Source organism: Staurois parvus, unplaced genomic scaffold (genome assembly GCF_062004578.1).
Source record: "Staurois parvus isolate SC_StPar_1 unplaced genomic scaffold, SC_StPar_1.0 ptg000336l, whole genome shotgun sequence".
In the NCBI taxonomy this organism is placed as follows: domain Eukaryota; kingdom Metazoa; phylum Chordata; class Amphibia; order Anura; family Ranidae; genus Staurois; species Staurois parvus.
Window position 1 is genome coordinate 3,694,390 of NW_028318132.1, and position 27,554 is coordinate 3,721,943.

Below are 27,554 nucleotides of genomic sequence, written 5' to 3' on the forward strand. Positions count from 1 at the left end.
TTCGCTATAATAAATTATGTTCAATATAATCAAATCAAGTGGTCAAAAGTTTACTTTTTTTTTTTTCTTTTTGCTTTTTTTTTTTCATTTTTATAGCACTCACAATTTTCTGCAGTTTATTACAAGCAGCAGTGAAATATTCACATCACAAGATGTACAAGCTAAAATAAATCTATAAAATAATCAAAATAAAATACATTTTAAAGACTGTGGAAATGTGTGTGCTGCAAATACAATTGTAAGATATTATTTAAAAGAAAGTTAATCAAAGCGGTATTACACCCAAAAACAATAATGTAATATATTACAATTTACTAATCTTTAAATGTGGTGGCTGTGTTTTTTTTCCTGGACTTTTTTTTTCTTTATTTCCACCTGATGATCCAGTCAGTAACACACTCCACTTCAGTGAAGGATCAGTGAATCTAACACTACCTGGGGGTAGTGTTAGATGCACCAGTGGATTTAACTAGAATTTGTCTTTAATTTGTTAGTCAATTCATCTAATAGTATTTAAGTTTTTTTCCTTTTGGGATGAAGGTTTTACATAAATCAATAAAAGCTGACAATTGTAAGCACCCCTGTCAGTGTTAAATGGTTTGCTTTTAAGCTATAAATGCAATTTTTAGTGGACAGCTTCTTCTGTTAAAGAAGAAATCCAGGCCAAATTATTTTCCCATGCAGTTGGGCTGTGCCCGCACTGCATGGGTTCAATGCTTGTTTTTGTGTAGGGGCTCAAAAAGCAAAGATATACTTACCTAATCCTCCAATCCTCTGAGCACAAGGCTGTTCCCCACCACTCCTGCTCCCCCACACGCTAGTGGTCTTGTGAATGGGCTGTTCCTGATGGCATCGCACCCATAGATCAGCTCCGGACATGAGGACAGCAGGAACAGTCCACGACTGGACGTGGGAGAGTGCGGTTTTCAGGAGGATTGGAGGAATGGGTAAGTACAGTTTTTCCCTGAGTCCTTGGACAAAAAAAGCTCTTAACCCATGCAGTGGGGCTGTGCCCGCATTTTTAGCTGGAGCTCTGCTTTAAAGGAAGATGAAAAATAAATCTTACTGACCGGATTAACAGGTAAGCTACAATATAAAAAATCTTTGATTTTGGGTTACTAACACTTTAAACCATATTTACGTACTATAGATATCATTTTATGGATAATGCTTTCTTTGGGTTTTTTTTTTAGCTTTCTAAACAAAAGCAATTGCAATACATATAGCATTATTCAACACTAAAATTTAAATTTGCTCATTCACAGTAGAGCCAATTATAAAGGTGAAAAAACTATACAAATCAGCTTGTAAAAATAGAGTATACTGTACAAACAATATGCTATTAGAAACAAAAGGAAAATATGGTGGAAGTAACTGACAGAACAGAAAAAGTCTGTTAATGAAAGTTAAATTGACACAAGTGCAAGATGCTAAAAGTATTTATATCTGACATCAAAAGCAGAGGGGCTCATGTATGGAAAGTTTCTAACAAGAAAAAATCTTGCTTCCCAGAGCAACCAGTCAGAATCCTTGTTCCATTTTGAATTCTGCACTACTGAAATGATTGTTGGGTGGGTGCTGATTGATTTCTATTGGGAGAAAAAAGATCTTTTCAACACTTTTGCAATCATTGTGTGGGTGTGGGTAGGGTGGAGTGGTAGTAATCAAAGTGCTGCACCTCCACAGTGTTGGAGCTTGTCACTAAGCCTCACTGATGTACATTCTTATGGGCCCAACACTATCAAGTGATTGGCCCATGGAAATTTGAAGCAAGTAGAAAGAGGCTGTCAAAGTCAACATTTCGGAAGTGCAAAAGCTTTAGCTTGCTCTTTAATTGCTTTTATAAGTTATGTATTGTTATTAATTTTTTTTTACTATGCTTTTGTAGAGTGATCCAGAATTTGTACAGTGGAAGAAAGAACTGACTGAAGCATTTACTGAGGCACAGAGGCTATTACGTCGGGCTCCAAAGTTCCTGAACAAGTCCCGGTCTGCAGTTGTAGAGATCTCTAAACCACCGCTCAGTCACAGAAATAGCAATGGCCTTTAAGTGGCAGGACTGGACCAAGAATTCTTAGGCATAACTACTTAAACCACCTTGCCCAAGGTCTACAGCATTGTTGTTAGTTACTTGTATGGCCCTCAAAAGCAAGGTGTACATAGGAGAAAGTTTGGGAGCCTGCATCACACATTGTCTAGTCTACTGAAGACTGGTCTTGCCGCCTGAAGTCTAGAAGAGGTCACACGGCCTGAGGCAAAGAAAAGATGAATTTTCACTAACAGAAGAGTTGTGAAAGTTGCCAAATTTAGTGATAGCTCATCATTCTATTGCATCGGCTTACCCTGAATGACCTATCTCTATATGCTGAAGAAGCAAGGCATCAGACCTATTTTTTTTTAATCTTGGCATATGCATGCTTTGGTGTATGCCAGACAAGAATATGAATTTTTTTTGCAGTAGTTGCTTTTACGTTGATTTTTATGTCTAAATTTCAACATATCCCTGGATGTTTTCTGAAGGCGTTGCCAAGTTATAAGAATGTTCGCAAGATGATAGCTTTCCTGAGTGTTGCCATAATTGCCCCTTTTCCTTATGTCCTCCCAACTTGCACTGTTGACTTTGAACTAGCAGTGTGATGATACTGTTATGCACTTCAATGACTTTTACCTGTCCTGTGGTTACAAGATGTACATACTAAAAATATTCACCCATTTCTGTGTGTTCACCAAAATAGTGGCTGCCACTGTCTTGCTGTGTATGAGGGTAGAAATATCATAGTAGAGTAATTATTGGTAAACTGGAGTGCATGGTAGCTTTGTCCAGTGGTCTTTTAGCCAGTTTAGCACAGTTTTAATCAAGCTCATTCTTCAGATACGTTTACAGCTATTATAAGTACAGGATTTTTCCTTTTCAGGTCAATTGCACTTGTTTTTATTTTGTTTATAAATCAGATTATTGCTTAAGTGAAAAGCAGGTGAGAACATTGGATAATCTTGGTACGCGTCATGCTGTAGTCCTGAATCAGTCTTTACTATTTGAAGTTGCTGTCCCTGTTTTCCCATATGTCTAATGTTGGGACCTCTAATGCTGTCATTCTATTAGGTGTCATCAAGGTTATTACCATTGTCACTGCGAGTGTATATCCTGATAGGCTGAATTAGGCAGGACAAAACAATTAGACAGCTCTGTTGTTACTTCCTGCTATATGCAGCACTGCAAGATTACATATAGCTGAAATGACACCTTGCTCAATTAGTGACTCAGCATCGCAACTGCATGGCAGCCCCTAGCGTTTAGTGTCCGCCTTTCTATTTTGTCAGTAAAGTGCAAAGTGCCAATGGACTTGAAAACTTCCTAGAAACAGATTCACTATATATAGCAAAAACGTCTAAGTGTATCTGTAAATAATTAATTTAAAAAATTTGTTACAATAGCGTGAGAGAAAACACTGCTGTAATTTTCATCCTCATCTTACATTTTCTATTTAGATTCATAATAAGGAGTTTCTTGGGAGGCCAGCGACTCAACATTACTTTTTCTTGTAGATTTAATTACTGGCAGTGGCACCCGCCCTTGTATGAGCAGATTAATGAACCACTGGGGAGGGGAGTCTAATGAATGCGATGTTCGTCATATAGCAGGAGTCAAATTGTTATTGGTTGGATAAAAATAAAACTACTGTGAAGTATGAATCTCTATATTTGTATAAAAATCACATGCAGTGTTTGGCATGAACATGCGAGTAATTTAGCTGTACTTTTAAAGGGAAAAATGAGATTTGTTGTGTGTAAATTTATTTTAACTTCCATACCTTGCTGTTGTCAACAGTGGTTAGATTCTGAAAAAAAAAAAGCAACAAGAAATGGTAACAAGATAATTTTTTTGCCTTAGAAACTCTAAATAGACCTAGTCAAATTCCAGAATGAAATATGTTTTGATATTTTAAACTATTTTATAACTAGTGAGAAGGGGAGATATATTATAGCATAATACCATAAATCAAATTATGGACACAATTTCTGTAATTGGTTCCAGGATTTTCGCAACCTAGGTTATTCATCACTGTAGAACTCTTTTCTTATTGTACTTTAAGTGTTAGTAGAAGTCATAGTTATGGCTGAGAGAGGTACAATGACTGTTACTGACTGGGCACTGATATGTAGGACCAGTACTGCATAGCAATAAAATCATTATCGAACTTCATTCACAAATGTAACGCTTCACATAGCACCTTATTGTGAACAATGTATATTAATACCTTTTCTGGGTTAAATTCCATAGTGCTGTGCTCAGTATGACTCCATCATATGTGGGTAATAAAAGTCTAACTGCCTAAATAAATAACCATATCACTATGAGAGGAATAGGTTAAAAGCATCCTATTACTGTTTTTGTAGAACTTAGATAGCAAACATATCACATTATCTTCATGTGATTATACACCTTTCCACAAACTTGTAAATATCATTATCATGCACACGTACACATAATTTTACTAGTTGACTAAGGAAACTTGTTTTATTGTTGCACGTTCATTTGTTATAGTTGGCTTGAAACAGAACATTCTTTTATAACATGCTAATTACTGGTTATCATACTTCATAGGTGCTGATCCTACCAATACTTGCTAGAAAAGCTGTTTACCTGTTAAGAGAATTAAATAGCTCCATGTGCAAAGTCTTATCTACATTTTTTTTATCAGATCCAGGTCCTTAGCAAAACAATGGGTTAATCTGGCAAAGATCATTGAACCCCACTTTAAATTTATTTTGTAACCATTTGCTTGTTTGTAATTCTGAGATCAATCTTTGGAAGCAATTACTTGCTTTGCAGTGCAGAGGACTTAAGTCGCATCACCACTGGTTATTGTGAGAGACAACATTCAAGTTTAGCTCAGCATGTCACTGAAAACTGCATGTATTCTTCTTGATTCATACAATGCCACTCATGTGTACTGTGTTCTAGTGTTGTTTGACCTTGAAACACCTTGTGGTCCAGGGGAATATATATTTCCCTCCTGCTAGCTCACCCCTTTTCTCTCTAGATATGGATTGTACTCATGTATAATTTATTTAAGGATTACATTGACCGGATTTGTCAGGTTCCACACTTCTAAGAATCAGTTGTACTGCAGGAAGTACACAGAAGCTAAGTGAATAGAGAAAAGGTGCAACCACACAGGAGTTAAGGCATCTTTCCGTCACAATTTTTTTTTTAGTATTTGCTACTGATAAAATATACGTATTTATTTGTTTTAGGTTGAGCAAGTGTTGTAGGTAAACGGTTGACTTATCAGTATGCATTTCCTCAGATGTCTACAGAAATAAACATATGGGTTAGTCTAGTGGGTCAGGTCTGTGGCAACGCACAATATTGAAGGTTGTACAGTGAATAAAAGCACATTTCTAAGAAGAAAACTATTTTTGGAAGCCCTTGAAAAGAAAGTTTCACACATTATTGGATGGTAAGATTGCCACTTCGCTGATGTAGTACAGTCACTTCATACCCATGTGATGCTCATACTTAATATAACATTCAGTGATTTTTTTTTTTTTTTAATTTCCTTCTGTATAGATATCCTGTAGTGTACTGTAGATGTTATAGTCTCTGCCTCCCCTAAGACACTTGCTGCAGCTACATCATAATTTAACATTTTATAATCGTGTTCGCTTAAACATACTCCACCACTGTTCCTTTAGAAAACTGTACATTATATACAGTATATGCATATAATACAAGAAAGCTGCCCTCCAGCTCTACACTGCTAATCCAGGATTGCAGAATTTGTGAAGGCTAAGAATATTTTACACAAAGAGAAACTTTCTAATCAGACCTCTAAAAACACAAAAATTCCTCCAGAATTGGCCAAATTAGCAAAGGACCAGCCTTTAAGAGCATTTGTCCCTATTAACATCATATAACGTTTATGAGCTATGAAGTGAAAATCTTTACATTGAAGTGTGGTTGTATCACAGGCTACACGATGATGCCTGTGCAGTACAGTACTTAGTTGACACAAATTTCAGTTCTGGTGTCCATGCATTTGGGGTGCTAATGTGCTTTTTAAGCATTCACTTTAAATTTGTGTGTTATATATTAATTCTGCTAGTAGCTTACTGTTTCTTATCTCAGAGAAGTCAAGAACATTAGCACATGGCCCTGTGGGAACATGTCCAACCTCATTGATCAGTACATCTAGATCAATGTAGACTAATTACAGCAAAAATAATCAGGAACGTTAGAGATCCATTCTAAGGCCATTACATTTGGCCTTTATAGAGCTGCATGTGTATAAATGCCCCTGTGTATTGGTATAGGGCTTTTCAGGCAGGTCACAGTGCAGGGAGACCAGGGTTGCAGTCTTTATCACTTGTATAAATCATATTATACTGGAAAATGTTGCTGTGCCATTCTTTCCTTTATCATTGAGAGAACAGAAAATATTGTAATATGTGCTAATGGAAGGAGCAGCCATGCATTGTATTATTGCTTGCTCAGTCTAAATTAGCCAATGCTTCTGCGTCTTGACACTTGTACCCATGCAACCCATCTTTATTTTGTGGCATCTGTGTTGCATATCGATGTACATATTTCAGCCATGGCAAAGTAAATATTACTTTCTCTCCCTTCAGCAAAACTGTGCACATGTTCATTCGTTCATCCTGTTTGAACTCACTTGTTATGGACTCGGCTGTATTTTGGTAAATGAAGGTAGTTATGTAGGAATAGACCAAGAGTTATATTTTAACAAGAGTTCATTTTATATTATTTATTAAATCCATGCATTTCTTTGATGTTGCTGACATTCCACAGAATTGTTTCTTATCTGTATAGTTGGTTATTTAAGGTGTGCTGGCAATTTCATTTTAAGTAGAACTATCCGCTTTATTCTGTTTTTCATAAATAAACGCCATTGAACACAGAACACCATGTTCAGTTTACCGTTTTGTTTGATTATTTCCATCTTAATTTCTAAAGCTGGACAGAATAATCTTGATTTAGATGAACTGTGCAGTCTGCTGCTCTATACTAATTGCTGTGCGTATACTAAGCAGATTCACACCAACCCTAACGGTCCATTGTAAATATGTTCATTCTATGTAGTATGGCAGCTGTAAATGCATTTTGTAAAAAGGGGTATAGTACAGCAAATATTACTGTGAAGTTTGACGTTTGCAACATTAAACATTTTGCATTACTTAATTTATACAAACATACCTATGTGGGTATTGGGTTTTATTAATATATTTCTGTATATATACACATGGGCACATGTGCATTATACACATACATTCTAAAGGGCTTTATCATTAAAATCACAAAGTTTGCATGTATAAATGCCCTTCTGAACAGTACAAGCAAAGCACACCAAACGGGTGCTATAACAGTGCCCTGTACAATAGTCAATAAGGGGTTGATTTATTAAAGGCAAATAGGCTGTTTACTTTGCAAGGGAATTTCTCCCTAGTTTAGAGAATGTGGTGGAAATTCGCTTTGTAAAGAGTTCTGAATCACATGGAAAGAAAATTAAAAGTAATATTTTTGTTTGCACATGATTTAATGATGGAAGTTAGCAGAGCTTCACCTCATTTTCTAAGCTAAGGGAAAATGTAATTCCTTCCTTTAGTAAATCACCTTTTAAGAAAAAAAAAAACAAAAAAATAACCATTCTTGTTTATAAACTGGAGTAACAAAATATGTGGTGCCATGCTACCTAACTCACTGTACGGTTATAAGCCTATATGGTTCCTAGCCTGTACCAATGGACAGATGGCTGTAATGTGCTTGGTTGCTACGTGCAATACCCAACGTTAATATTAAAACCATTCCAGTATAAAACTTGTATGGATCGTTTCCTATTTGTATTTACAGGAGTTTTATTCAAACATGCATCCAAAGAAAGTGAAGCAAGTATTCTATTAAGTAGAGTAATATGTGTATTAGATTATTAAAACAAAAGGAGACAATGGGGTTGATTCACTAAAGGTAAATAGGCTTTTCATTTTGCAAGGGAACTTTCCCTTAGGTTTGTGAATAAGGTGAAGCCGAATTGCATCATTTAATCACGTGCAAGCAAAAATTTATTTTTTTAAACTTTATTTACATATGATTGGGTATTATTTACACAGTTCATTTTTACCACATTCACTAAGCTAAGGGGAAATTCCTTGCAAAGTGAACCGCTTATTTGCCTTTAGTAAATCAACCCCAGTTTGTCTAATAGAAGAGCATTGTCTCACAACTCTGTATAAGGAGAGAACTGGGCGTTTGAAGAAAGAATTGCTGTAGACAGTAGGTTTTGCCTGAAACAACCAATCATATTCTTACTTTCATTCTTCTTGTGGATAGAAGTAAGGAGGAGTTAAATGAAGAAAAGTATTTCTATGACCAATATTTATACCCTTGAACACTGTGATAAAACCCAATTCATAGTAAAGATCCAATCCATCCAAAATGGATATTTTTTCAATGGCAAGACCTCACCTCCATAATTCTCAGTTCTGTGTCCATTTGACAGGTTTGTTTCACCCACCATTGTGTACTTTAGCACTTCCTATTGCATCTTGTAGTGTCCCCCTCCCCTCCACAATGGCCACAAGGTATTCCAAATATAGATCTCACATTAGCAATGTTTCTGAGATGTTTGAGAAAGTGTCAGGTAATTCCACTTTCTAACATCTACCAAAAATGGAAATATCCATTTTCGATGGACTTTGCCTTTTAATTTGCTCTGAACAGTAGAGATTGTCTAAGATCACTTCCCCCAGATACTTTTATAAGTGAGGTTGATTATTCAAAGGTAGAGGGAAGAAAATATCTGTGAGAATACCTATAGTGACACATTAAATACCCAACTGTTGTCATTTTCCATTTGCACCTAAGAAAACAAAAGCCAACATCTAGCTGCTATGGGCAACCCAGACACTTTCCTTCCTCCAGTTTTCTGTAATCTGTACCAAATATGTCACTGAAGCTCTTAGAAACATTACACTTAGACTAATAGTAAATAAAGACACTGAATAATAGGTTTTTGTACAGAATAATTTATCTTTGAATAGCTTTTTAATTTTTAATAGCTCAAAGTAGAAACAGACATTAAGGACTTGACTAAGCAAAGAATAGTGTAATGGACTTTTTTTTTTTTTGGAATGTCATTTTTAGGTTGTTGCCATTTTATTTATGGTAGCACATGTGTACTAGAGGGTACACAAGATTACACATTAGGTGTAACTGCTGTACAATGAATTGTTTGCTGTTTGCTATTATTGGATGTAAAAATAGTGATTTCATAGAATAATGACTGGGTGATCGTTATTCATTCCACACTATGTAAGAGATGTATATGTATGGTCATGTTCTATACAATGTAATAATTCTTACAGGTTGACATTAGAGGGGTTTATCGCATATACAGATTATTGTACAGAGTGCACATTTATATGTGGTCTATAGCATTATGAGTTTAAATATGTATATAAAATATAATGCTGCTACAGGCATATACTGTACTTATGTTCCATAGTCATGAATACTTGTGATTTTAACATTCTTTGCAGTTTGTCTGGTAATTAATACTTCAATGTTTTGTCAGTGAAAAGCACAGCTATAAATCCATATAAATGAAAAATATGGATAAAGGATATCTGTCTGAAAGCAAAATACCTACGTAAGAAGGTGGCAGTTGCCTTATGATTCCCATGCCACACACTAGTCCCATTCTATTCAGTAATACTGTGTTTGGGACCAGTGGTCTGAAACAGCTGCTGATAATGTTAGTTTCGATTTGAGGCTTGTCATCTAGGTATTTTGTTTTTCAGCAGACTTCCCTGCGGTCCTCTTGGGCCCAGTCACCACTGTGACTCTTGCTACTGTACCTTTTGACCTTAGAATATCTGTTTGTTTGGGTGGAGGGTAATTGGGGGCTATTTGAGTGTACAGTTTATAGCACTGAGAAGTATGCTTTGCTCACGCTGCCCTTCACCTTTATTTTGAAGACATTCACATATGTACTTGTTACACATTTTCTACATTCAACATTCCATTAGCATAGTATGATAAATTCTTAATAGAAAGGTCCTGTTAGGCACGGATGGTGTGGCAGAGTAGCATTACTGGGCTAAGTTTACTCTGGCTACTTTCTGTGCATCCATGACACTTGGCTTTTAGTTTCATTTGGTGCATTATGAATGGAGCTGATCTGACTGCTTGTAGGTCTCCCAGAGGTCTTTGTGAAATGCTGTTGCAGGATTATTTGACTTATGACTTCAGATGCACGTCAGTAGGACTGTTTCTGATGTGTAACATCTGATCATTAGATATCAATATTCACCAATGCAGCTCTTCACATTGAGTTTAGCAAACCCATTAGGCAGCCTTAGATCAACTCTCTTCTCTATGTAGTTATTAAAGCTGCAGATATAATGAAATCATACCAAAACACCTTTTGTACACTTTTTTTTTAGAATGGTTTTCTCAGTGTGAAAATAACCTATTCTAAACTTCCTACTAAATTATACTCCCCAAAGGTTGATGGAGAGTATTTAGAAACAAGAAAAAGCTTTTATAATTAGGGCTAAATGGCAGGGAGGATTTGTGTGCTCCATGATTTTCCTCAAGAAAAAACTTTTGATGACCGTAAAATGTGTTTTTCTGTGGGGAATAAAATGGCTAAACATCACATTACCTATTTTATATCAATAACATTAGTTCATAGTTACATGGGATTTTTCAGGTGCCAAAATAATGTTTCATTTATTTCTTTCAGACAAGATAGAAAGTTAGAAGTATGGGGTTAAAAAATATATATACATACGTAAGTGGATGCAGCATCACTCTAAGACTGAGAACTGAGTGATCAAAGACTGCTGATCGCTCAGTTCTTGGTCTTCAGTGAGCAGAGAGCTGGTGACTATCAGTCAGTCTCTCTGCTTTTGGAGCACTGGGGTTGGGAGAGGCTGAGCCAGCTGCCAGTCCAGACATCTGGGTGGATCCCAACATATGGTCAGGATCTTTTCAGAGCCTTGGTCGGCTCTGTGACGTCAGCTGGCAGCGGGTTGAAAATGGGTCACAGGAATGCACAATTAAGTGCACTCCTGTGATCCATGGGAGAAGTAGGGCCAAAAAAAAAAAAAGCTTTGGCCATACTTCTCCTTCTAAAAATCATTCAGTTCAGTGTTGCATGCCCTTATTCATATATGACCCAGATTTTATGATACCTCTATAAACTTACTTATTACTTTGAAAATTAGGGGGCTAGATTCACACTTTTCATTTCCTTTGTATTTTTGCACTTTTTTATAGCGCATTTTTATGTTATTTTTTTACGTACATTAAGAGGCATATTTTAAAAAGCATTGAAGGTGTATTTTACCATTCACTGGTAGTTACTGGGCAATTACTGTTTATTAACACACACACACACACCTACAGATTAACTGCTTTCTAAATGTGCCCCTAAGTTTGTTTGTTTTTTTTTGTTTTTTTCTTTTGTTCTTTTTTTAAAGTATACCTGTATTTTCACTATGTAAAGAATAAGTGCAACTTTAAAAGAAAAAAAAAAAAACAGCAATGCCCCCCCTTACCCCATCAATAAAACTGTATCCCCAAGACCTCTTTGTGCTCAGTTTTTTCAGATTGGTCACAAAGGAGAATGATCATTAATAAAGCATTATACACTTACAAGTGAACGTACATGAGATGTGTCCATTGAAATGAATGTGGATTTAGATGTGCACTTTCAATGCTTTTTAACATAATTGCATATTCCATCCATTAAATTGCTTTAAAGTATGTAAGTGTGAACGAAGCCCAAGCTATTAAAAATCATCTATGTTAAGTCAAAAGATGGAAATGGGTAAATGCAGATTAGCCTTAACTGGGATTGTAGGTCAGCACCAAGATGGCTAGCCATTTAGATTAAGCTCTGTAGACATTGCTAGCATTTTATACATCATTTAATATCTCACTACCTACTGAACTTAAACGTATTTGCTCAACTCTACAGTACAATATAAATGCAAATACATTTTATATAGAATGGGCAAAGTAATCTCATTTTATATACGGCATAGTAGGCAAAGTTACCATTTCCTTTTATAACAGCCAGCATATGCATCTTGTGCTTATCTTACCAGTGAAGCCCTACCATCTAACGGTTCTAACCTGTTCCTGCAGTTCAGTAAAAAGACCTCTGAGTTAGATACCAACTGCAGGTAGTTTTTGTGGCCTTTCGTGCAGGTGAATACTCTATACAGTAAGAGAAGGTGGGGGGGGCGCTAACATTTTATGTTTTGTTATGAGAAAAAGTCATTTTGAAAAGCTAAACAACAGAATTGTCAGTTATATACTTTAAAAAATGGCATCTTTGTGTCTCTTCTGTATAACAGGAATATTTTGCCTGTTCGTTCAGGTAAAGCATTCTCACACAGCAAATACAGAATTGTATGAGCTGTGCATAGCAGCCGCATAAACAGTACTTATACATTAATGATCGGGTTTAACCCACATTCACAAAATTGTGCCAATGTTCTTGGAGTTCACTATATTCTAAAACAAAAACAAATTATTGTTACAGCATTGTGAACTCTACTAAGAGTCACTTTAACATACCATGGGCAGTGAGTACAGTTTTGTGCTTGTGATGTGTCTACATGACCTAGCACTATTCTGTTACTTGAGCTTTATTCCAAATAGCTTTCTTGAATGGCATACAAAGTTCCACAAGCCAAACCCTTAACCCCTCTGTGTAATGGGACAATGTTTATTTGCTTTTTCCCCACTATACATTCTGTGGCCACTATAGTAGACACACACATCTTGTGCCGATAAAGGGTTGTATATGGTGCACAACAATGCTAGAGTATACTATGATATTTAAATTATGCTCATTTGGTATAAATGGTTCTAATTTGTACCAGAAACCATTCCCACACTCCGTGCCATTATAACTCCTCAACTGTTGTCCCAAGACAAGATGGATCCCTGGATTCATGCTGTGCACCCCAAGTTCTGACCAGCCATCTCTCAGCAGTGTTTTCTAATCCTCCACTGTAGGTTCATTTTCCCGTTCTCTTCCAGCAGTGGACCTTGTCTTGGTCTTCTACTGTAGCCCATGATTTTCAGTTTGACATGTTGTGTCTTAAGAAGGCATTTTTTTTTTGTTACACTAGTGAGTGGTTATTTGAGTAGAGTACTTCTCCACTGACCTCTCATTAACGAGTTGTTTTTGAGCATGCAACTTCTCACTTAAAATGGAACTAAAGTCCACAATACTTGCCTATGCTCCAGGTGAGGCAGGCTAGTTTTCAGCAGTCCTAATTGGCCACCGCAGGATGACATACTGTAACTCAGTCATCCTGGAAATAAAAACACGTGCTAGATTAGAAACTGATCAGTGTATGTGCAGTTTAGGGAACATTTTAAGGAAGACTGCAAGCAGGCAGGTAAGCATATTTAATTGCTGAAAACACATGCCATGTGTCCTCTGCAACAGAGTTTTCCTGCTCGCAAATGTTTTAAATTTAGATTCTACTTTGTTTTTAATTTTTTTTTTGCTGGTTAAAGTGTATGGTTAAAGCAGAACTATACTTACCTTTGCTCCTGCAGTGTGGCGTCTCAGTGCTCCTTTCAGGGCACTGACATCTTCGAGTGGCCGGCTTTCGGGTCTTGATTTCCAGCTGCTTTCACTGGCTGAGTGGGGATGATGTAATTCCCGAGCGTGTGCTGTCAGCTTCAGCATTGCCGAATTTGTACAGTGAGCTGTACATGCGCAGCTCACTATACAAGGGTGGAGAGACAGAGAGGTAACTTTAAAGTGTTACTAAACCCACAACAGTAAAATCAGTCTGTATATGCAGTAAAGCATGCTTGTTATACTCACTGTGGAACCTAAGGGGTTAATCCTCTGCAATCCTCTGATCCTCCCCTTCTTCCAGGGTCTCCCTCTTATCCCCTGATGATATATATTGCGTGGAGTCACTCTGTGCATGCTGAGTTTGGTGTGTATTGCTAGGGAGGTTTTTTTTTTCTTGGGAGAGTGCATGTGATCAGCTCAGGGCCAATCAGCATTGTCCAGACAGAGGTCAGGGGTTCTGCATCCATCCTACAAGCTCTAACATGTGCTCTGCTGGAAACTGACAGAAGTCACAAGACTGCTCTAACTGCTGATGAGAAAAGATATTTATCAGTTTATATTTACTAAGATAATTGCACTTCCATGTTGTGTGTACTGAGGGAGACCAAATCACGTGAATGCAGGGTCCTGGGTTTAGTAACACTTCAATGCAGAAGAGACCAAACATGCCTCTTCTGCATTAAATATCCTGCCTGTTCGCCCATTTTCTTTTTGTACATAGAGTTCCACTTTATTTGTACACTGTATAAACGCTAAAGCCTGTTTAAACTTCCCAGGAGGTCCTCAGCCTCTCGGAAGCTTCAGCCACATCTGGCACCACCCATCGTTCCCTGGTCAGAACTTTTTAGATAATGCATCTTCCCCATTCTTTGGTCAAGTAACAGACAAAACACCTTGCCAAGTCTGCAAAAACTGCAGCCAGGTGATTTGCTGTTTAGTAATTTGCATTATGAGTCAATGTGTCTAATATAGTGGCCACTAAGTGTAGGTGTACACCATGAGGAACATTATCTGTCCCAGTAGTGGCAGAGCACTGAAGATGTGCCAATTTTGTCAACTACTGCTCCTGTACTGCATAATCTGGTTCTCTTTACTGTTTCAGTATATTGCAGTTGGACATTCACTTGTTAGCCTGGGTTCACACTGATGCGGTCTGGAATTCGCAGCATTTTCTGCGCGAATTCCACTCCGCATCAGAATCGCAGCCTGTTCTTCCGAACCGCTGTGGGTGTGTATGTTAACAACACCCCGAAATTGGTCCTCAAAATGTGGTGCGATGTGCAGATCGGATCACATAGGTATGAATACCCATGCAATCCGACTCCAGTGCGGACCCAAAAAAGGGTCATGCACCTTTTTGGTGCAGATGCGGTGCAATTTGAGCCTTACATAATGTATGGCTCAAATCGCACCGCACCAAATTTGCATGTGATTTGCACAGGAATGCGGTGCAGTTTCTGAGTGAATCACATGTAATGTACTGCACAGCATGAGTGTGAACCCAGCCTAAATCCAAACTCCAGCCATGCCTGAAGGAAGAACTACTTACTGTCTCAGTGACAGTGGTAAAAAAAAGGACAAGCAGTGATGGAAATCTTAAATAGACACAGAAGCAGCAATATAAGCACCTTTTCCTTAATAGAGATGGAATAATCTCTGCAAGGATTGCACTGCTGTATGTGTCTTCATGTCTTGGTGACCCCAGGTATCATTTCTTCATCTGGTGTCACACGGAGGAAATCTGCAATGGAGACAAAAGACATGGGCACTAACATTTATGTAGAAAAAGGTTTAGCCCAAAAGTCAAAGCCTAAGTTCTTTCAAGTTGTAAGTAACCTTGGTAAATAACTAGAAGCTGCTCTCTGCCTGGTTTCCTCTCTGGAGTGGTCATCTGCTGTGGCCATAGGTAGACTTACAACCACCATGTTTTCTGTACATAAGGAAAGCCACCCTCCACGTAATTACAGCATTTTCTCAAATATTTAAATCTAGCTAGTATAAAATAACAATATACCGTAATCTGTCTAAACTTGTTTTGTACATAAAATATAACCTGTACAAAATAATTTTCCCCTCTGAAGGAATGCCTGTACATTTTGGTATTATTTTGTCTTGTTGATTGTGTATATTTTTGTTGTCTGAACCAGTTGCCCAAAATATCCTTCTTCCCATCCACGTACTCCACAACACCAGATGCATTTAGTTTTGTGTTACAGTACCAAATTATATGAAACTATATTAATAACGTGTATGTTTACGATCCTGTAAAGATGTAAATATTTTTGGATATTTATGAGAATTATTTTCTTTTAAAGATTTGTTCTTTTCATATTTGTTGTATGAAGGAGACACTGTATTTAGATTGCAAGCCAGTACAATACTGCACGTTCAAAGTATACCTCCCACTCACTGTGTAATTAATTGCCTTGATTATATCTGTGATGTGCCACAAATGGTTAAAAAAAAAATCACTTTTATTTTGTCCCAGAACTATTCTGAAACAGCAATGCTGCTTCTATGTGCTGATCAACTGCTCATATAAACCTATTCCAATAAAGACCCCTGTGTACTCTTCATAGTCTTCTATTCTTTGTCTAGCTGATAAAAAAACGAAAGCAGGCCACAGACGAGTCAAAAACCGAACGTTCTGTCGATTGAAAAACTAAAATGGCGTTTGTTTTGTCATACGATTGTGCCATCAATGGTTTTTTTTTTTTCTTTCAAAAATCCAGCATTTGTATTAGGCACTTTCAGTTGTGGCATGAAAATCGTATGTCACAGCTGGCGCATTAATGATGTGACATCTGCACAATCTGACAATCGACAATAATTTTCATTCAGTTTTCAACTCTTCTATGGCCTGCTTTAGTCCCTGTTCACACCTGTGTGATTTTACAAACGTTGGCTGATGCATGACATTAAGCAACAAGAGGATTACCATTATGTTCTATGAGCCCATTCATACCTATGCTTCTTGGAATAAAGTACAAACACTTTTCTGGGTGCGACAATGATTGTTTTTGGCCTTCTAAATGTCAATAGAAGCTCATGAAAAATGCACGAGAGTGAACCTAGCTATAGGATGACCACTTATGCTTAAAGCGGAGTTCCACTCTACCTATCAAAAAATACAAAAACTGTAGCTGCTGACTTTTGAAAAACAGCCACTTACCTGTCCCTCGGTCCTGTGGTGTGTCCCCCGCAGCCCGTTTCACCAGCCGTCCTGGATTCCAGGAGGCCGGCATCTTCAGTGTGGGCACCCGGCTGTGATAGCTTGCGGCTTCACAGACGGATACCCACTGCACATGAGCAAGTATGGTCCTGTAGCCTTCTGGGACCTGTCACGTGTCCCAAAAGACTACAGGGAGGGAGGGAAGGACACCTTCCATTTCCGATTGCCTAGGTGATTGTACCGGAAGTGGGAGCGGGTACCTGTCAAATTTGAGTAACCGCTTCCCCCCCAACTCCCCAAAGGTGCCAATCCTTAACGTGGATTAGGGGAGCAGGGAGCAGTCCTTAAAGCGGAACTTCCCCTTTGGGGTGGAGCTCCGCTTTAACTACATCCCGACCGCCCTATAGTAGATATACTGCTACATATATATATATATATATATATATATATATATATATATATATATGATTTTGCATTGCCAGGTAGGGGATGCACGTGCCATACCTGTGCCGCCATTCGTGGCTGTCAATCACTGGGAGTCCCAGCCGGTGAGTACCGAGTATCTCCAACGGGGAGGTGGACTGCTTTGTTTACCAACAGTCCTCCTCCCTGTCTGCTCGGGCACACTACTCTGGATGGCTGTGCACAGTACAACCATCCAGAGCAGTGTGCTTACAGTGAAGCACCAACACACCGCCCCACCAGTAAAACACTCCCAGCACACACTTAACCCTTTGATCACCCCTCATGTTAACCCCTTCCTGCCCAGTGCCATTACCACATTGTCAGTGCTTTTTTATCACTGTATTGGTGTCACTGGGGATGTCAGTGACACCAAGTCAGTTCCCTCCAGTGTCAGAATACCTGCCGCAGTGTCGTTATAAGTCACTGATCGCTTCCATTACTAGTAAAGAAAAAAAAAATTCCAGTATCTATACCTCCATTTATAAACGCTATAACATTCATGCAAACCAATTAATTTACATGTATTGTGTTTTTTGTTTTTGTTTTTTTTAGCAAAGACATGTAGCAGAATACATTTTGGTGTAAATTTATGACTAAATTTGATTTTTAAGATTTTTTTACTGGACATGTTTAACCACTTCCTGCCCAGCCTATAGTAAAATGATGGCCGGGTGAGCCTCTCATCAATCTGGGAGGGCATCATATGAAGTCCTTTCTGGACCGCGCCTTGCGCGTGTCCGCAGGGCCGAGCTGTGGTAAGATTGGTCACCGGCTGTGTATCTCAGACATAGCTGATGACAGATCTGTGTACCGGCCCCGTTGCCAGTACCATGTGGCCTGCTGTGACCAATCACAGCAAGTCTTATGACAGTTGTAAACAATGGATGGCTTCCTTTGATGCAATCCATTGTAAACAAGTATGTCTAGCTGTGAATGGTCACAGTGATCACATGCACAGGCTGGGTCAATCACAGCCCATCTGTGTCATGTGATTAGCCATGGTCAATCACAGCTAATCACAACAAAAAAACCTGAATTAATTGATTTCATTCCGTTAAATGCTTGCTTGTAGCAAAGAAATTCTTTGCTATATGCAATCAAATTGTGTAAAAAAAAAAACCCTAAAAAACTGATCACTTCTCCAATGTAGTACAATGTTACTATGGTAACATTGTACTACTTTGGTCATAGCGTAAGATGAAAAAAAAATCTTAAAATAGAAAAAAAAATAATAAAAAATTAAAGAAAATTATCAATTTTTTTTCTTTCGTATTGTCACCAGTCAGTGTCCCTGATCACCTCCACACCAGTTATATGATTACGCTGTACTGCACTGGTGACAGTATGTAAAAAAAAAAAAAAAAAATTATGAAAATAATTTTTTTTAATCTCTTTATTTTCCAAAAATTCTGAAAAAAAAATTACAACTTCAAAAAACTTGCCATGCCTCTTATAAAATACGTTGGGCTGTCTACTCTGCACAAAGGGGTCATTTGGGGGATATCTGTACTGTTCTGACATTTTTGGGCCTCATGAAATTGAATTGGCCGTCAGTACTTCAGGATTGATCAATTTTCAGATATATCCCATAGTTTGTGAACTCTATAAATTTCCTACAGACTAAATAATAAATACTGATTTGGGTTATTTTAACCAAAGAAATGTAGCAGAATACATCTTGGCCTAAATTTATGAAGAACAATTATTTATTTGCAAACTTTTATAACAGAAACAAAAAAAATTTGGGTTTTTTTTCAAAATTTTTGGTCTTTTTTGTTAATTTAGCAAAAAATAAAAACCCCAGTGGTGATTAAATACCACCAAAAGAAAGCTCTAGTTGTGTGAACAAAATTTATAAAAATCTAGCTTGGGTACAGTGTTGTATGACCGTGCAATTGTCCTTCATAATGTGAGAGCGCTGAAACCTGAAAATTGACCTGGACAGGAAGGGGGTAAAAGTGCCTGGTATTGAAGTGGTTAAGAGCAAAAAAAATAAAAAATATTTTTTTTCTCAAAATTGTCGGTCTGTTAACAAAATTTTTATGGCATAAAAAAATGCACAAGCGATCAAATACCACCAAAAAGAAAGCTCAATTAGTGAGAAAAAAAGGATGTAAATTTAATTTGGGTGCAGCATTGCATGACTGTGCAATTGTCAGTTAAAGTAACGCAGTGCCTTAACGCAAAAAATGGCCTGGTCAGGAAGGGGGCAAATCCTCAGGAGGGCAAGTGGTTAAATTACAACTAAAGGCAAAACTTTGTTTTTAGTTTTGGATAGACTGGAGACATATTACTGTTTGTACCCCTTACCTCAGTAGGGAGATTCACCCTCTATTTGTCCTGTTTATTGCTATCATTGCAAATAAAAGAAAATCTCAAATTTTGCATTGTCCCCTCACTTTGGAGGGATGTTTTGGCTACGGGACAGGAAATGGAAGGAATGCTGCCTAATGGGACACTGATTGGGGAGAAAAAAAAAGGTTATATTCCACTCTACTCTATCCAAAATGGGGAATAAAAGTACTTTTAATTTTTTAGGTTTCAGTCAAATATCATCATGCAAATATCTGCTAACTCTCTGAGGTTAGGAGAGGGACACTTCTTTACCACTATGTCCTTTATCCTGGCTTTTCAAAGTAACAAATCCAACCAGTAGTTGGATGAAAGGTTTAGTACTATAAAACACTTCTGTTAATAAATGTATTTTATTTATTATGGTCTTTACGTTGGACCTCAAATATTAATAATGGAGGAGGTAAGAGGGACAGAAGGATGTGGTTCCAAATGAGGGTCAGTCCCAACAAATAAGGAATTGGGAGCTATGGAGCATATGCAATGTTAGGTGCAATTGTACTTTCTATGGAAAACAGAAAGGAGTGTGTATATATACAGTTGTGTTCAAAATAATAGCAGTCAGACATCACTAACCTGATCAATCACTGCTTTTGGTAGAAATGATATTTCTACATGGCAAATAATTTACAAGCAGGTGTAGTAGAGTAATAGAAATCCAACAGACCCAACAGTCATGACATGCATGCTGCTGATTCTGTGTAATTGAATCACTAATTGAAAGGGACATGTTTAAAATAATAACAGTGTGGAGTTCTATTAGTGAGGTCATTCATTCTTTGAAAAACAGGTGGCAATTATTGCCCTTATTTAAGGAAGGAAGGCAGCAAATGTTGTACATGCTGGTTACAGTGCATTTCTCTCTGAAATTCTGAGGAAAATGGGTCGTTCCAGACATTGTTCAGAAGAACAGCATACCTTGATTAAAAAGTTGATTGGAGAGGGGAAAACATATAAAGAAGTGCAGAAAATGATAGGCTTCTCAGCTAAAATGATCGCAAATGCTTTAAAATGGCAACCAAAACCTGAAAGATGTGGAAGAAAGCGAAAAACTACCATTCGAATGGATAGAAGACTAACCAAAATGGCAAGGACTCAGCCAACAATCAGCTCCAGGAAGATCAAAGAAGGTCTATAGTTACCTGTGAGTACTGTTACAATTAGAAGACGCCTATGTGAAGCCAAGCTATCTGCAAGAAGCCCCCGCAAAGTCCCACTGTTGAAAAAAAGATATGTGCTGAAGAGGTTACAATTTGCCAAAGAGCACATTGACTGGCCTAAAGAGAAATGGCGCAACATTTTGTGGACTGATGAAAGTAAGATTGTTCTTTTTGGGTCTAGTGGCCGGAGACAGTTTGTCAGACGACCCCCAAACACTGAATTCAAGCCACAGTACACTGTGAAGACAGTGAAGCATGGTTGGGCAAGCATCATGATATGGAGATGTTTCTCATACTACGGTGTTGGGCCTATTTATCGCATACCAGGGATCATGGATCAGTTTGAATACATCAGAATACTTGAAGAGGTCATGCTGCCTTATGCTGAAGAGGAAATGCCCTTGAAATGGATGTTCCAACAAGACAACAACCCCAAACACACCAGTAAACGTGCAACATCTTGGTTCCAGACCAACAAAATTGACGTTATGGAGTGGCCAGCCCAATCCCCGGATCTTAATCCAACAGAAAACTTGTGGGGTGACATCAAAAATGCAGTTTCTGAGGCAAAACCAAGAAATAGAGAAGAACTGTGGAATGTAGTCCAATCATCCTGGGCTGGAATACCTGTTCACAGGTGCCAGAAGTTGGTTGACTCCATGTAACACAGATGTACAGCAGTTCTCAGAAACAGTGCTTATACAACTAAATATTAATTAAGTGATTCAAAGGAAAGCAAAATCTTCAAACATTTTTCAGTTTATATAGTGAATGTTTGAGTTTGTAAAGAAGAATACAAACACTGCTATTTTTTTGAACAGTCAAATCACTTTTCTTCAATTTTTTTTAGAGGAACAACACAAATTTGATCTATTTTTCTTCATGATTTGATTTAGAATAGAATGTGTAGTGTTTCCAATGCATTTGTGTGTATGGAAATAAAAGCCATTAGAAGGATTTTGAGCTTTATTCGCTTTTTTCAACACACTGCTATTATTTTGAACACAACTGTGTGTGTATACATACATATATAGTTTTCTGTTGTTTGCATAAATTCTGTATAGGGATGAAAAATAGGTTTCCTGTATCCTGTGGCATCACGAGCGCCAGTCTTTAAAGTCAAGAGCCCCTGTCACCTGATTGAGAAGACCTGATTGTACATGTGACCTACACACAATCTCATTAAAATCATTATACTCTCCTTCATTTTCCTTCCTGATTTCTAGTATTCTGTCTGCCACAGACAAACAATAAAACTCTTGGACTTATTAAAATGAATATATATACAGTAGTTCCCTGCTTCAACTTTTGCAGATGTCTTTTGTTGTTGTCGGTTTTTTATATTAATCATTTAATTATGTCTAAGTTTCTCCAACATCTATTAAAATCTGACCTGTGTATGGTGAACCTTATTTGGACAATAAATAAACACTTCAGCAGATGCAATCCTTCAAAGTGCAGTCTTGTCCGTCTTGTGTTTAGAGTGCCATCATTTGTGTGCCAACATCTCCAGTTACGTTGCTCAGAATAAGGACAAGGAGTGTGTGTAATCACATTTAAACCCATTTAAAGAAGATATGCTACAACTGACCTACAATTGAAGAGGTCTAAGATGAGCATGACTAGACTTCATGTACTGTATTCTAGATCTGCCAAGACTTTCTTGCTGACTGAAGCAATTTGACTGTGGTACATGCCCTAAGGGCAATAGTCTCCTATTGGTCATTGATTTTTCAGCTGTTTAGAAAATCTATGAGAACTTCCTTTGTATACATATGTCCATTATCATTTAGGATTTAGGGCTGGTTCACACTATAGAAACACATTCCGGATGCTTTTCTGCATGCGCGGTATTGACGCATTTTTGGTGCGTTCCGGTGCATTTTTGATGCATTCAAGTTCATATTTTCTCCTCTATTTTTCTTCAGTTTAAATAGAGATGTGTTCCAGTGCATTTTTGGTGCATTGCGGCGCATTTTTGATGTATTTTACCACGTTCCAGTACAGTTCTGTGCAGGAAATATGCAGCCTGTCCTTTTTTTTTTTTTCTGCATCCGGATCGCACTGGAACTGCAAGCACTGATGTGAACTATGACATTGACAATATAACCTACTTTCTGTGCATTTTAGATGCAGAAAAAAGGCACACTGAAACGCAAGTAGTGTGAACTGGCCCTAAAATCATAAACCTCCTGATTCCTCCAAGCAAAGATTTTTAAATCAGAACACTGTTATAACATTACAGATGTGACTAGATTATACTTTTTATGAATCTTGATGTTCGCTTTGAAAATCCTGCAGTGTTTTTCTTTTGGCATCTACTCACCATGGTGCATACAAAATATGATCTGGTAAAGATATACAATTTTTATGTGCTTATGCCAGTAAGAATACATGTCAGACACTAGAGGACAGTAGTACCTTCCATACTGCAATTAGGTTGCTGTGGCACACATTCAATGGAAGAGTATGGTAATGGTAAGCACTGGTTCCATTGCTAGAAACAAGCACTGACTAGATTTACACCAGGTTAAACCTCCTCAATGTTATACATCCAGTTACACTCTTTTGTCATGGCACCAGTCTTATGAAATGTAGCTATAAGCCGCCCCCCCACCAATTTACCTATGAGCTCTCTTTTAATGAGACATTATACAAGACAAAATGCTAAATTCACAAAGTTAGCAGCTGCACTTTCCTCACGCTGTCACAGTGTGGGGAAAGTACTGCCGATAATCCGCAATTGTCAGAGAACAGATCAGCACTGATGATCAGGGCCCTGATGATCCGTGCCACCTATCAGTGCCCATCATTGCTGCATATCAGTGCCACCTCATCAGTGTCCATCAGTGAAGGAGAAAAATTACTTGTTTGCAAAATTTTATAATAGAAACAAAGAAAACTTTTTTTTTCAAATTGTTTTGCTCTTTTTTTTGCTTATAGTGAAAAAATAAAACACCCAGTGGTGATTAAACACCACCAAAAGAAAGCTCTATTTTTTTGTGAAAAAAATTATAAAAATGTCATATGAGTACAGTGTTGCATGGCCGCGCAATTGTCATTCAAAGTGCGACAGTGCTGAAAGTTGAAATTGGCCTGGGCAGGAAGGGGGTATAAGTGCCCGATAGGCAAGTGATTAAATACCACCAAAAGAAAGCTCTATATTTTTTTATTTTTTTTTTACAAGTGATACAAATTTCATATGAGTACAGTGTTGCATGGTCGCACAATTGTAATTTAAAGTGTGACAGCGCTGAAAGCTGAAATTGACTTGGGCAGGAAAGGGGGGGGGGGTATAAGTGCCTGATAGGCAAGTGGTTAATCACCACTGGGTTTTTTTTTTATTTCTTGCAAAACAAACTAAAACAATTCTAAACATTTTGAAAAAAAAGTTTTTCTTTCCATTATAAAATTTTGGAAATACTGTAATTTTTCTCCTCCATTGATATGCGCTGATGAGGCTTCACTGATAGGTGGCATTGATGGGTGCTGATAGGGAGCACTGATGAGGAGGCACTGATAGGTACTGATAAGGAGGCACTAATAGGCAACACTGATTATCAGTATAAATGTCCCCTGCCACACTATTTGGTTATTGGTTCTCCTTTACTCACGCTGTGACAGCTGTCAATAACCAGCAAGTCTATTTACAATGTGATCAGCTGTGATTGGACACAGCCGATCACATGGTAAAGGGCCGCTGTGATTGGCGAAGGACACAGCCATCACAGAACGTGCAGAGTCGTTCTTCTCGGAGAATGTCTATAGACACCCTCCCAGGATGGATGACTGCTGTCATGTTTCACATGACTGTCATATGCCTTTAAGTGTTTCTATATCTTGTTTCTGCTCCTCCCTTTACTTTTGGTTTAGTTAATGCTGTATAGATAGCCCCCCCTTTTTCAGAAATGCATTGCAGCTCTAGCCTCATGTCATGAAGTAGATCACATTATGATCTTTTGATCTATCGAATGTTCATTGTTGTAAGATTCTCTCAGTTTATGGAATAAACTTCACAAGGTCTACAAGATATCATTTCGATTGAGTCACTGACTGTGGTATCCAACTGAGGTTGAAGTTATCGCTATCTCATCACAGCTGTAAGTTACAGAGATCACACTATCAATGCTTAGATTGGAGAGACAGAACAGTCAAAAGATCAGTGAAATGTCTTCATAGGATCCTTGCTAGCTACAAAAGATCAGTGAAATGTCTTCATAGAATCCTTGCTACCTAGAATACACAGTGAGATGTTACAGTGGGGATCGAAAGTTTGGGCACCCCAGCTAAAAATTTGTATTAATGTGCATAAAGAAGCCAAGGAAAGATGGAAAAATCTCCAAAAGGCATCAAATGACAGATTAGACATTCTTATAATATGTCAACAAAAGTTAAATTTTATTTCCATCATTTACACTTTCAAAATAACAGAAAACAAAAAAATGGTGTCTGCAAAAGTTTGGGCCCCCTGCAGAGTTAATATCTTGTACTGCCCCCTTTGGCAAGTATCACAGCTTGTAAATGCATTTTGTAGCCAGCCAAGAGTCTTTCAATTCTTGTTTGAGGTATCTTTGCCCATTCTTCCTTACAAAAGTCTTCCAGTTCTTTGAGATTTCTGGGCTGTCTGTCACGCACTGCTCTTTTAAGGTCTATCCATAGATTTTCAATTATGTTGAGGTCAGGAGATTGTGAAGGCCATGGCAAAACCTTCAGTTTACACCTCTTGATGTAATCCCCCGTGGATTTCGAGGTGTGTTTAGGATCATTATCCATTTGTAGAAGCCATCCTCTCTTTAACTTCAGCTTTTTCACAAATGGCATCAAGTTACCATCCAAAATTTGCTGAAATTTTATTGAATCCATTTTTCCTTCTACTCGTGAGATGTTCCCTGTGCCACTGGCTGCAACACAACCCCAAAGCATGATTGATCCAACCCCATGCTTAACAGTTGGACAGAGGTTCTTTTCATTAAATTCTGTGCCCCTTCTTCTCCAAACGTACGTTTGCTCATTCCGGCCAAAAAGTTCAATTTTAACCTCATCGGTCCACAGAACTTGTTTCCAAAATGCATCAGGCTTGTCTATATGTTCATTTGCAAAGTTCAAACGATGATTTTTGTGGTGAGGACGTAGAAGAGGTTTTCTTCTGATGACTCTTCCATGAAGACCATATTTGTACAAGTATCTCTTTATAGTGGAATAGTGTACCACAACTCCAGTGTCTGCCAGATCTTTCTGGAGGGATCGTGCAGTCAAACGTGGGTTTTGAATTGTTTTTCTCACAATCCTGCGAGCTGTTCTGTCTAATATTTTTCTTGGTCTTTCAGATCTTGCTTTAACTTCCACTGTTCCTGATGACTGCCATTTCTTAATTACATTCCGAACAGAGGATATTGACATCTGAAAACGCTTTGCTATCTTCTTATAGCCTTCTCCAGCTTTGTGAGCGTCAACTATTTTCAGTTTCAGTTTTCTAGACAACTGCTTAGAAGAACCCATGGTGCTGATTGTTGGGGCAAGGTCAGATGAGTCTGGGCATTTAAAACCTTTGAGATTGACATCACCTGGTCTTCCCAGACGATGATTGAGAACAATCCATGACACTGGCAGGTCTCAGCTTGGCAAAGGGGGCAGTGCATGCTATAAATTCGGCACGGTGCCCAAACTTTTGCAGACGCCATTTTTTTGTTTTTTGTTATTTTGAAAGTGTAAATGATGGAAATAAAATCTAACTTTTGTTGACATATTATACGAATGTCTAATCTGTAATTTGATGCCTTTTGGAGATTTTTCCATCTTTCCTTGGCTTCTTTATGCACATTAATACAAATTTTTAGCTGGGGTGCCCAAACTTTCGATCCCCACTGTATATGGATACTGGATATAACATCTATAGAGAGTGCAGCCACCTCTACACAAGTCTGTACATGTCTCCAATTATACCCCAGCATAACACTCATCAGTGTCAGCACAAATTATTGATGTGAATGTTTTACAACTGCAAGTTTATACACTACATCTGTATACATTACCACATGGATTGTCTGTGAATTTATAAGAAAGAAAAAGAAAACCTTTCTGCAATCATTGCCTAGGAATCAACCCCTCTCCTTGCTAACATGATGTTTCAGGAAAGTAATATACAGTCTGGGGAAACCAATATACAACCACAATCAGAGCTTCATCCGGAGCAGGACTTAGATAAAAGAGAAAACCGCTTAAGAACTTCAACCTGGAAAGTGCAAGAAAATCTTAACGCTGACAAAGAAGAATTGCTGTCTAATATTAATGACTTATGGTCTAATACTGTTACATGCATGTCTGCTCTCTCCCAACAATCTCATGAGCCATTGCAACTAGAGAGCGCTATCCAGCAATTGAATGTTGCTTATGAGAATTATCAAAGACTGTGTGTTAAATATATTGCTCTGTTAAATGGTACAACACTCAAAGGTCATTGGAAGAATTAAGGAGTTTTGAGGAGCTCAATCTTGAAAGAGACAATTTAGTGGTGCGAACAAAGACAAAGGCAGAAGTGAGAATAACACAGCTCCATTAATCCAGATCTTATCGCTCTGCATCTACTAGACGCTTCTCAAGATCTTCCAAATCCATACAATCAAGGTCTTCTATACTCAGTAAACAACTAATAAAAGCCCGTGCTGATGCTGAAGCTTCTAAAATTCAGGTAGCTTTCGCCCAAAGGAAAGCAGAAATGGAGACTCAGGATGCAGAAATGGAGGCTCAGGTTGCACATAAGAAAGCAGAAAT

General features: G+C 37.9%; 1 protein-coding gene across 2 annotated transcripts in view; it reads left to right on the forward strand.

Moving 5' to 3' along the window:
- GRK3 (G protein-coupled receptor kinase 3) overlaps positions 1 to 16,208 on the forward strand; it is a 415,831-nt gene extending 399,623 nt beyond the window's left edge. For both annotated transcript variants that reach the window (XM_089684118.1, XM_089684117.1), the window contains exon 21: positions 1,889 to 16,208. In XM_089684118.1, the coding sequence (XP_089540244.1) occupies positions 1,889 to 2,050 (162 nt within the window). In that variant the 3' untranslated portion in view covers positions 2,051 to 16,208. The remainder of the gene's footprint in view (positions 1 to 1,888) is intronic.
- Positions 16,209 to 27,554: the final 11,346 nt, after the last annotated feature.